The sequence below is a fragment of the Pseudopipra pipra genome, chromosome 1 (assembly GCF_036250125.1).
Source record: "Pseudopipra pipra isolate bDixPip1 chromosome 1, bDixPip1.hap1, whole genome shotgun sequence".
Taxonomy (NCBI): domain Eukaryota; kingdom Metazoa; phylum Chordata; class Aves; order Passeriformes; family Pipridae; genus Pseudopipra; species Pseudopipra pipra.
Window position 1 is genome coordinate 83,087 of NC_087549.1, and position 12,298 is coordinate 95,384.

The 12,298-nt window shown below is 62.5% G+C and overlaps 1 protein-coding gene across 3 annotated transcripts in view; it reads right to left on the reverse strand.

Annotated features, from left to right (window-relative positions):
- PUF60 (poly(U) binding splicing factor 60) overlaps positions 1-12,298 on the reverse strand; it is a 34,054-nt gene that overhangs the window by 20,198 nt on the left and 1,558 nt on the right. Inside the window, exons 2-3 of one of the 3 annotated variants that reach the window (XM_064672295.1) lie at positions 6,675-6,764; positions 5,734-5,784 (exon numbers count right to left, since the gene is read on the reverse strand). In XM_064672295.1, coding sequence (XP_064528365.1) covers positions 5,734-5,784; positions 6,675-6,764 — 141 coding nt within the window. Of the gene's footprint in view, positions 1-5,410; positions 5,699-5,733; positions 5,785-6,674; positions 6,765-12,298 lie in introns of those variants that run through there. The other 2 variants (XM_064672351.1, XM_064672218.1) reach the window with 2 other exon arrangements.

The following is a 12,298-nucleotide window of genomic DNA, read 5'->3' on the forward strand; positions in this document are numbered from 1 at the left end:
GCACCGGGACCTCCTGACCCCCCTCTGCCCTCCCGGCACCCCCCCGGCACAGCTCCGGCCGCTGCAGCTCGGCCACACCGGGGCCAGGAGGGTTTCCCTGCTCGCTGACCAGGGGCTGGAGGGGATCCGCACGGATCGGCCCCAGGCAGGACTGGATCAGTCACAGGGCAGGACTGGATCAGTCACAGGGCACGACTGGATCAGTCCTGGGCAGGACTGGATCAGGACTGGGCAGGACTGGATCAACCCAGCTCAGTCCTGGATCAATCCAGCTCAGTCCCGGGGCATGACTGGATCAGTCCAGGGCAGGACTGGATCAGTCCTGGGCAGGACTGGATCAGTACAGGGCACGACTGGATCAACCCAGCTCAGTCCTGGGCAGGACTGGATTAGTCCAGGGCACGACTGGATCAATCCAGCTCAGTCCTGGATCAATCCAGCTCAGTCCTGGATCAATCCAGCTCAGTCCTGGGGCAGGACTGGATCAACCCCGGGGCACGACTGGATCAATCCAGCTCAGTCCTGAGCAGGACTGGATCAGTCCAGGGCAGGACTGGATCAATCCCGGGGCAGGACTGGATCAGTCCAGCTCAGTCCTGGATCAATCCAGCTCAGTCCCAGGACAGGACTGGATCAATCCCGGGGCAGGACTGGATCAGTCCAGCTCAGTCCTGGATCAGGACTGGATCAACCAAGCTCAGTCCTGGATCAATCCAGCTCAGTTCCAGGGCAGGACTGGATCAATCCAGCTCAGTCCCAGGACAGGACTGGATCAGTCCCAGGACAGGACTGGATCAATCCAGCTCAGTCCTGGATCAACCCAGCTCGGTCCCAGGGCAGGAGCAGATAAAGCCCAGTTTGGTCCCAGGGCAGGAGTGGATCAACCCAGCTCAGTCCCAGGGCAGGAGTGGATAAAGCCTGGTTTGGTCCCAGGGCAGGAGTGGATAAAGCCCAGCTCGGTCCCAGGGCAGGAGCAGATAAAGCCCAGTTTGGTCCCAGGGCAGGACTGGATCAGTCCAGCTCGGTCCCAGGGCAGGACTGGATCAGTCCAGCTCACTCCCGGAATAAAGCCCGGCTCAGTGCCAGGGCAGGACTGGATCAACCCAGCTCACTCCCGGAATAAAGCCCGGCTCAGTGCCGGGGCAGGAGCAGCTCAGGCCCGGCTCTCACACATCTCCAGCCCCCCTGGTGGGGTCTCCCCCCAGCCTGATCACACCTCCAGCCGCGCCTGCAGGAGGAGGGAATCACTTCCCCTGCCCTTCCAGGCAGCAAAGGACTCAGCTCTGGGCTCTGGGCTCTGGGCTCTGGGCTCAGCTCTGGGCTCTGGGCTCTGGGCTCAGCTCTGGGCTCTGGGCTCTGGGCTCAGCTCTGGGCTCGGCCCTCCCGCTCCCCCCGCAGAGATCCAGCCTCACTCCCACCCCCCCAGGCAGGAAGGGGCTGGGATTTGGGATTGGGAACCTCCTCCCCGCTCCCTCTGGTCCCCCCCACCCCGGCACTCCGAGATCCAGCACCGGGCACCACTTCCCCCAGCACTGGGCACCATTTCCCCCAGCACTGGGCACCACTTCCCCCAGCACCGGGCACCATTTCCCCCAGCACTGGGCACCACTTCCCCCAGCACCGGGCACCATTTCCCCCAGCACTGGGCACCACTTCCCCCAGCACCGGGCACCATTTCCCCCAGCACTGGGCACTATTTCCCCCAGCACTGGGCACCACTTCCCCCAGCACCGGGCACCATTTCCCCCAGCACTGGGCACCACTTCCCCCAGCACTGGGCACCATTTCCCCCAGCACTGGGCACCACTCCCACGGCCCCACAGCAAAGCTGGACCCTCCAGGGCTCAGTGGGGTCCTGGGAAGGGTGTGGTGCCAGTTCCCAGCCCTGCCTGGCAGCCCCAAGGCCGGGGTGCTGCTCGGAGGGGCCCTGTGCTACCGACCCCTAAACCTGCCCGGGCCCCTGCCCACCACAGCCCAGCCCTCACGGCAGGGACCCCAAAGCAGGGACCCCAAAGGCAGGGACCCCAAAGCAGGGACCCCAAAAGCAGGGACCCCAAAGGCAGGGACCCCAAAAGCAGAGCACGGGACCCCAAAAGCAGAGAACCCTCGGGGCTGGCACCCCCAGGCAGCTCTGGAGCTGCTGCTGCTGCCCAGGGATGTGCCCAGGTCTGGGAATGGGGCTGGATCAGGGCTCTGGATCAGCGACTGCCTGTGTGTGTGGGGATGGCTCTGGGACAGGGGGACACCCCCGGGCAGGGAGGGGCTCTGGGGATGCCCCTGGGACAGGGGGACACCCCCGGGCAGGGAGGGGCTCTGGGGAGGCCTCTGGCCCTGCCCCACATCCCCGGGCAGGGAGGGGCTCTGGGGATGCCTCTGGTCCTGCCCCACATCCCCGGGCAGGGAGGGGCTCTGGGGATGCCCCTGGGACAGGGGGACCCCCCCGGGCAGGGAGGGGCTCTGGGGCTGCCCCTGGTCCTGCCCCACACCCCCGACGGAGCTCAGAGCACCCCCTCCCTTCCCCACCACCCCCGGGGCAGGGGGGCTGCAAACAGGGACAAACAGGGATGATTTCTGGGGTGCCCTAAGGAGCACGGGAGCTCTGCCATGTCTGGGGACCCCTGGATTGGAGGGGCTGCAACCAGGGCCCTCACAAGGCTGATTTTTGGGGTGCCCTAAGGAGCACAGGAGCTCTGCCATGTCTGGGGACCCCCAGGGCAGAGGGGCTGCAACCAGGGCCCTCACAAGGCTGATTTTTGGGGTGCTGTAAGGGGGCACAGGAGCTCTGCCATGTCTGGGGACCCCCCAGGGCAGAGGGGCTGCAACCAGGGCCCTCTCAAGGCTGATTTTTGGGGTGCTGTAAGGGGGCACAGGAGCTCTGCCATGTCTGGGGACCCCTGGATTGGAGGGGCTGCAACCAGGGCCCTCTCAAGGCTGATTTTTGGGGGGCTGTAAGGGGGCACAGGAGCTCTGCCATGTCTGGGGACCCCTGGGGCAAAGGGGCTGCAAACAGGGACTTCTCCAGCAGGTTTTTGGGGGCTGTAAAGGGCACAAGAGCTCTGCCCTGTCTGGATGGAAGGGGCTGCAAACAGGGGCTTCAGAGGATGATTTTTGGGATGCCTCAACAATCACAGGAGCTCTGCTGCATCTGGGGAACCCTGGCTTGAAGGGGCTGCACTCAGGGCCTTCCCAGGGATGATTTTTGGGGTGCCCTGCCCTGTCTGAGGACCCTGGGGGCAGGGGGGCTGCACTCAGGGCCTTCCCAGGGATGATTTTTGGGGTGCCCTGCCCTGTCTGAGGACCCTGGGGGCAGGGGGGCTGCACTCAGGGCCTTCCCAGGATGATTTTTGGGGTGCCCTGCCCTGTCTGAGGACCCTGGGGGCAGAGGGGCTGCACTCAGGGCCTGCCCAAGGAAGATTTTTGATATGAAACCCCAAGCACTGTCCCTGAGGTGACATTAAAACCCCAGCTGCTGCTCCAGGGGTGACATTAACCCCATTCTCTGCCCCTGAGGTGACATTAACCCCATACTCTGCTGCTGAGGTGACATTAACCCCATACTCTGCTCCTGAGGTGACATTAACCCCATACTCTGCTCCAGGGTGGCATTAACCCCATACTCTGCTCCAGGGGTGACATTAACCCCATACTCTGCCCCTGAGGTGACATTAACCCCATACTCTGCCCCTGAGGTGACATTAACCCCATACTCTGCTCCTGAGGTGACATTAACCCCATACTCTGCCCCTGAGGTGACATTAACCCCATACTCTGCCCCTGAGGTGACATTAACCCCAGACTCTGCTCCAGGGGTGACATTAACCCCATACTCTGCTCCAGGGGTGACATTAACCCCATACTCTGCCCCTGAGGTGACATTAACCCCATACTCTGCTCCAGGGGTGACATTAACCCCATACTCTGCAGGAGGAAACCCCCCCTTACCCCAAAGGGACCCTAAAGAGCAGGTGGGGAAGTGAAGAGGACTGGGATTTTCAGACATGGGGAGGAATTCCTTCCCAGAAAGGGCTGTGGGGCACTGGGAGGGGCTGCCCAGGGAGGAGGAGGAGGAGAAGTCCCATCCCTGGGATGCCTGGATGTGGCACTCAGTGCTCTGGGCTGGGCACAAGGTGGGCTCCATGACCTCAGAGGGCTTTTCCAACCCCAGTGATCCCGGGATTTCGGACCTACAGAGGCAGGCCTGGGGTGTCTGTGGAGCCTGCAGGAGGGGGGTGATGCCCTGAGCTCGGCACAGGTGGGAGTCAGGGACTCCTGCCCTCAAACCCCCCTGCTCTCACCGTCCCACAGAGCTGGTCTCGCTCTTTCTCCTCCTAAAACCCGAGTTCAGGCCCCTGCAGCCTCTGTAGCTGTGTGATGCTGCCCTGAGGGCATCTGGGGGTTGTTTTAGGGCCAGGCCAAACCAGCACCCTGGGTGTGCTCCTCTAACCACAGCAGGGGATGCACAACCCTCACCCCGACTGTGACACCACGAGCCAGGGAACGGGAAGGGAGGGGGAACCCTGTGCTGTGCCAGGAGGGAGGACACTGAGCCCACAGGGACAGAGCTCAGGCTGTGCTGCCTCCCCAGAGGGACTGGGGACACAGCTGGCCACGGGAAGGGTCTGCACAGAGGCTGTTTGTGCGTTCCCAGTGGGCTCTGGAGGAAGCACCTCTGGAGGAAGGGGTGTCCTGACTGCTCTGACCCCCAGCACCCAGCTCCTGCCCCTGGGCTGTGCCCAGCAGCAGCCTCTGACTCCCTGAAGGAGGAATGGCTGAGGAAAAGGGGTCACAGCCTGTGCCCTGGGGACAAGGAGCCATTAACCCTCTCCTGGGCCGTGCCCAGCCGGGAAGGACGAGCCAACCCCCAGAGTGCTGCAGTCCTGCTGCTGCCCCACGGACGGGGGGCATTCCTGGGCACGAGGGCTCAGACACCAGCTCTGCCAGATCCATCCAGCCCACTCCAAACTCGCCCCCTTGCCCAGAACACCCCCTCTGGCTCCCCACTGCCACACCACCCCGCTGCCAAGGGAGGGAGAGCAGGGATGTCCCCTCGGTGCCCTCCTGCCCCGGGGCTGCTCTGACCCCAGGCACAGACCCCAGCGAGAGGGGGAGGCATTGACAAAGGGATTTACAGCTGAGGAGTCACAGGGCACTTTGTCCTCTAGGAGAAAGGAGGGCACAGATCGCCCCGGGTCGTTCACTCAGCTCCTCGTGGCCTCTGGTTTAGCACCGGCCCGGAGGATCACGGGGGTTCCCTGGGCATTCCCGGGGTCCTGCCCCCTCCGTCCCTGCTTCTGCTGCCCTGGGAAGGTGCCGCAGGAAGGAGAGAGTGGCCCCTGGGCCAGGCCCCGCTCTGCCCTCCCCGGCCCCGCTGGGAGGCCGTTCCACACCAAGTCGCCCCTCCGTGCGTTACCTTGGCCGTTAGTTTTAGGTCGGGGACCTCAGGACTGCAGCGTCCCTAGAAATGCAGCTCCCACCATTGCAGGGGTTGCGTGTTCAGAACGGGTGGAAATCTAAAGCTGTCTGTGCCCCCGAGTGCCAGTGTCCCCCCGCAGACTGCACCAGCCCGGGCTCTTCTCGGGGCAGGGACACCTCGCTCTGCTCCGGGGCGTGTCCGGCACGGGTGGGGAGGTGGGAGGGCCGTGCTGGACCAGAGCATTGGCACCACTAGGAACGTCCCCACGCTAGGCCCTGACTAAAGACAATGCCCCAGAAGAAGTGAGTATGTCTATTGACCGATTGTAAAGGTGAGAGAGGATCTCCAAAGCCCATTGTCACTGCTGCCATCTGAAAGACAGTAAAGACAGAGTTCAGTCTGTTGGAGCTGAGCATTACTGAGGCTGTCGCACAAACTCGAGCAGGGCGGCGGCGCAGGGGCACCTGCGGAGAGGCCTCTCCTTCCTCGCTGCCCGGGCCCCGGGACCGTCCGAGCCCGGGCTGGGCTCTGCTGCTGCCACTGCCTGGGGAAGCAGGGTGGGATCCCAGGGGGGACTCAAGGCAAATAGAGACCTCTGCAACCGCTGGCGTCGCTTCACCCCCGGCCTTTAGAGGAGCCCCTGAACTAGAGCAGCCCCTCAGAACCGGGCACGGCCCCGAGCGGCCTCGGAGCACATCCACGGGGAGTCCTCGGGCAGAGCTGGGTCAGCCGGGGCTCCCTGACCCGGAGTGAAGGCGGCCAGGCGCGTTCCAGAAGCCTCTGAAGGAGGGGAGGGCAAACCCCGGGAAAGGGTTCTCCTGGCACGGGCATTCCAGCGGGAACGGCTGGAACCTCTCCGGGGCTGAGAGCACCTGAGGGCAGGGGAGGGAAAGGGGGCAGGGCTGGGACACGGGGAGGGGGCACGGGGACCCTCCCTCGAGCACAGGACACTGTTCCCAGGATCCCCTCCGGCTCCACCACCTCGATAAGGGGAAAGTGAAACCCGGGGCAAAGCTTTGGCTCCTCGTACCTCAGGAAGGGCCATCACAGGGGAGGAACCCACCATCTCCTCCCTCTGGGGGCAATCTGAGCAGGTCGGGGGGGCCCTGGCGAGCTGCAGCTCGGGGCTGTGCGGGCTCGGGGCTGTGCAGGCTCGGGGCTGTGCCCTGGTTCCGAGGGCCCCGAGGACCCCACGGTGTCGGGGGGAGCACGAGGCGGGGGGCTGGGCCCGGGGGAGGGCTCGGCCCGGGGGGGCCCTCACCTGCAGGTTGGTGAGCTGCTGCTGCTGGTGGGCGATGGTTTGCTTCACCAGCACGCTCTTGATGCTCTGCTCCATCGCGTACTTCTTGGCCTGCGGGGAAACGGGGCGGTGAGGGGAACGGGGATGGATCCTGCATCCACTGCTGGGGGCACAGAGCCGGCTGAGGGGAATGGGGACGGATCCTGCATCCACTGCTGGGGGCACAGAGCCGGCTGAGGGGAACAGGGATGGATCCTGCTTCCACTCCTGGGACCCCAGAGCCGGCTGAGGGGAACGGGGATGGATCCTGCATCCACTCCTGGGATCCCAGAGCCGGCTGAGGGGAACGGGGACGGCTCCTGCTTCCACTGCTGGGGGCACAGAGCCGGCTGAGGGGAACGGGGATGGATCCTGCTTCCACTGCTGGGGGCACAGAGCCGGCTGAGGGGAATGGGGACAGATCCTGCTTCCACTGCTGGGGGCACAGAGCCGGCTGAGGGGAACGGGGATGGATCCTGCTTCCACTGCTGGGGGCACAGAGCCGGCTGAGGGGGCCAGGGACAGCTCCTGCATCCACTGCTGGGGGCACAGAGCCGGCTGAGGGGAATAGGGATGGATCCTGCATCCACTGCTGGGGGCACAGAGCCGGCTGAGGGGAACGGGGACGGATCCTGCTTCCACTGCTGGGACCCCAGAGCCGGCTGAGGGGAACGGGGATGGATCCTGCTTCCACTGCTGGGGGCACAGAGCCGGCTGAGGGGGCCAGGGATGGATCCTGCTTCCACTGCTGGGGGCACAGAGCCGGCTGAGGGGAACGGGGATGGATCCTGCTTCCACTGCTGGGGGCACAGAGCCGGCTGAGGGGAACGGGGATGGATCCTGCTTCCACTGCTGGGACCCCAGAGCCGGCTGAGGGGAACGGGGATGGATCCTGCTTCCACTGCTGGGGGCACAGAGCCGGCTGAGGGGAACGGGGATGGATCCTGCATCCACTGCTGGGGGCACAGAGCCGGCTGAGGGGAACGGGGATGGATCCTGCATCCACTGCTGGGGGCACAGAGCCCGACAGGGACCGGCCCCCAGCCCTGCTGGCAGCTCCCACAGCCTGGAGGCGGATCCTCACACCCTGGGGCCAGCTCCCCACACCCTGGAGTGTGATCCTCACAGCCTGGAGTGTGATCCTCACAGCCTGGGGCCAGATCCTCACACCCTGGAGGGAGCTCCCCACACCTCAGAGCCAGCTCCCCACACTCTGGAGCCAGCTCCCCACAGCCTGGAGCCAGATCCTCACACCTTGGAGGCAGCTCCCCACACTATAACCAGCTCCCCACACTCTGGAGCCAGATCCTCACACCCTGGAGCCAGATCCTCACAGCCTGGAGTGTGATCCTCACAGCCTGGAGCCAGATCCTCACACTCTGGGGCCAGATCCTCACAGCCTGGAGCCAGCTCCCCACACTCTGGAGCCAGCTCCCCACACCCCAGAGCCAGCTCCCCACACTCCATAATCAGCTCCCCACACTCCATAACCAGCTCCCCACACTCCATAACCAGCTCCCCACACTCTAGAACCAGCTCCCCACACTCCATAACCAGCTCCCCACACTCCAGAACCAGCTCCCCACACTCCATAACCAGCTCCCCACACTCCATAACCAGCTCCCCACACTCCATAACCAGCTCCCCACACTCCATAACCAGCTCCCCACACTATAACCAGCTCCCCACACTCCATAACCAGCTCCCCACACTCCATAACCAGCTCCCCACACTCTAGAACCAGCTCCCCACACTCCAGAACCAGCTCCCCACACTCCATAACCAGCTCCCCACACTCCATAATCAGCTCCCCACACTCCATAACCAGCTCCCCACACTCCATAACCAGCTCCCCACACTCTAGAACCAGCTCCCCACACTCCATAACCAGCTCCCCACACTCCAGAACCAGCTCCCCACACTCCATAACCAGCTCCCCACACTCCAGAACCAGCTCCCCACACTCCATAACCAGCTCCCCACACTCCATAACCAGCTCCCCACACTCCAGAACCAGCTCCCCACACTCCAGAACCAGCTCCCCACACTCTAGAACCAGCTCCCCACACTCTAGAACCAGCTCCCCACACTCCATAACCAGCTCCCCACACCCCATAACCAGCTCCCCACACTCCATAACCAGCTCCCCACACTCCATAACCAGCTCCCCACACTCTAGAACCAGCTCCCCACACTCTAGAACCAGCTCCCCACACTCCATAACCAGCTCCCCACACTCCATAACCAGCTCCCCACACCCCATAACCAGCTCCCCACACTCTAGAACCAGCTCCCCACACTCCATAACCAGCTCCCCACACCCCATAACCAGCTCCCCACACTCCATAACCAGCTCCCCACACTCCATAACCAGCTCCCCACACTCTAGAACCAGCTCCCCACACTCTAGAACCAGCTCCCCACACTCCATAACCAGCTCCCCACACTCCATAACCAGCTCCCCACACCCCATAACCAGCTCCCCACACCCCATAACCAGCTCCCCACACTCCATAACCAGCTCCCCACACCCCATAACCAGCTCCCCACACTCCAGAACCAGCTCCCCACACTCCATAACCAGCTCCCCACACTCCATAACCAGCTCCCCACACTCCATAACCAGCTCCCCACACTCCAGAACCAGCTCCCCACACTCTAGAACCAGCTCCCCACACTCCATAACCAGCTCCCCACACTCCATAACCAGCTCCCCACACTATAACCAGCTCCCCACACTCCATAACCAGCTCCCCACACTCTGTAACCAGCTCCCCACACTCTGGAGCCAGATCCCCACACTCTGGAGCCAGCTCCCCACACTCTAGAACCAGCTCCCCACACTATAACCAGCTCCCCACACCCTATAACCAGCTCCCCACACTCTAGAACCAGCTCCCCACACTATAACCAGCTCCCCACACCCTATAACCAGCTCCCCACACTCTTTAACCAGCTCCCCACACTCTGTAACCAGCTCCCCACACTCCATAACCAGCTCCACACACTCCATAACCAGCTCCCCACACTCTAGAACCAGCTCCCCACACTCCATAACCAGCTCCCCACACTCCAGAACCAGCTCCCCACACTCCATAACCAGCTCCCCACACTCCATAACCAGCTCCCCACACTCCATAACCAGCTCCCCACACTCCATAACCAGCTCCCCACACTCCAGAACCAGCTCCCCACACTCCATAACCAGCTCCCCACACTCCATAATCAGCTCCCCACACTCCATAACCAGCTCCCCACACTCCAGAACCAGCTCCCCACACTCCATAACCAGCTCCCCACACTCCATAACCAGCTCCCCACACTCTAGAACCAGCTCCCCACACTCCATAACCAGCTCCCCACACTCCATAACCAGCTCCCCACACTCCATAACCAGCTCCCCACACTCTAGAACCAGCTCCCCACACTCCAGAACCAGCTCCCCACACTCTAGAACCAACTCCCCACACTCCATAACCAGCTCCCCACACTCTAGAACCAGCTCCCCACACTCCATAACCAGCTCCCCACACTCCATAACCAGCTCCCCACACTCCATAACCAGCTCCCCACACTCTAGAACCAGCTCCCCACACTCCATAACCAGCTCCCCACACTCTAGAACCAGCTCCCCACACCCCAGAGCCAGATCCCCACACTCTGGAGCCAGCTCCCCACAGCCCCTTACCTGCGGGCCCAAGGTGGGACACGGCTCCTCCAGGGCTCTGCTCCCAGGGAGCGGCTGCACAGGGAAGGGAAGGGCCTCCAACCCCATCCCAGACACCCCTGCACTGGGATCTCCCCTCAGCACACCTGGATTACTCTGGATCTGCTCCCTGAACACCCCAACTCTGGATCTGCTCCCTGAACATCCCTGCCCTGGATCTGCTCCCTGAACATCCCAACTCTGGATCTGCTCCCTGAACATCCCAGCTCTGGATCTGCTCCCTGAACATCCCAGCCCTGGATCTGCTCCCTGAACATCCCAGCTCTGGATCTGCTCCAGGAACATCCCAGCCCTGGATCTGCTCCAGGAACATCCCAACTCTGGATCTGCTCCCTGAACATCCCAACTCTCCCCTCTGGATCTGCTCCCTGAACATCCCAGCTCTGGATCTGCTCCCTGAACATCCCAGCTCTGGATCTGCTCCCTGAACATCCCAGCTCTGGATCTGCTCCCTGAACATCCCAACTCTCCCCTCTGGATCTGCTCCCTGAACATCCCAACTCTGGATCTGCTCCCTGAACATCCCAGCCCTGGATCTGCTCCCTGAACATCCCAACTCTCCTCTGGATCTGCTCCCTGAACATCCCAACTCTGGATCTGCTCCCTGAACATCCCAGCTCTGGATCTGCTCCCTGAACATCCCAGCCCTGGATCTGCTCCCTGAACATCCCAGCTCTGGATCTGCTCCCTGAACATCCCAGCCCTGGATCTGCTCCCTGAACATCCCAGCCCTGGATCTGCTCCCTGAACATCCCAACTGTCTCCTCTGGATCTGCTCCCTGAACATCCCAGATCCCCTCTGGATCTGCTCCCTGAACATCCCAGCTCTGGATCTGCTCCCTGAACATCCCAGCTCTGGATCTGCTCCCTGAACATCCCAGCCCTGGATCTGCTCCCTGAACATCCCAACTCTGGATCTGCTCCCTGAACATCCCAGCTCTGGATCTGCTCCCTGAACATCCCAGCTCTGGATCTGCTCCCTGAACATCCCAACTCTCCCCTGGATCTGCTCCCTGAACATCCCAGCTCTGGATCTGCTCCCTGAACATCCCAGCTCTGGATCTGCTCCCTGAACATCCCAACTCTGCCCTGGATCTGCTCCCTGAACATCCCAGCTCTGGATCTGCTCCCTGAACATCCCAGCTCTGGATCTGCTCCCTGAACATCCCAACTCTGCTCTGGATCTGCTCCCTGAACATCCCAGCTCTGGATCTGCTCCCTGAACATCCCAGCTCTGGATCTGCTCCCTGAACATCCCAGCTCTGGATCTGCTCCCTGAACATCCCAACTCTGGATCTGCTCCCTGAACATCCCAGCTCTGCCCTGGATCTGCTCCCTGAACATCCCAGCTCTGGATCTGCTGCTCCCTGAACATCCCAGCTCTGGATCTGCTCCCTGAACATCCCAACTGTCTCCTCTGGATCTGCTCCCTGAAATCCCAACTCTGGATCTGCTCCCTGAACATCCCAGCCCTGCCCTGGATCTGCTCCCTGAACATCCCAGCTCTGGATCTGCTCCCTGAACATCCCAGCTCTGGATCTGCTCCCTGAACATCCCAACTCTGCCCTGGATCTGCTCCCTGAACATCCCAGCCCTGGATCTGCTCCCTGAACATCCCAGCCCTGGATCTGCTCCCTGAACATCCCAGCTCTGGATCTGCTCCCTGAACATCCCAACTCTGGATCTGCTCCCTGAACATCCCAACTCTGCTCTGGATCTGCTCCCTGAACATCCCAGCCCTGGATCTGCTCCCTGAACATCCCAGCCCTGGATCTGCTCCCTGAACATCCCAACTGTCTCCTCTGGATCTGCTCCCTGAACATCCCAGATCCCCTCTGGATCTGCTCCCTGAACATCCCAGCTCTGGATCTGCTCCCTG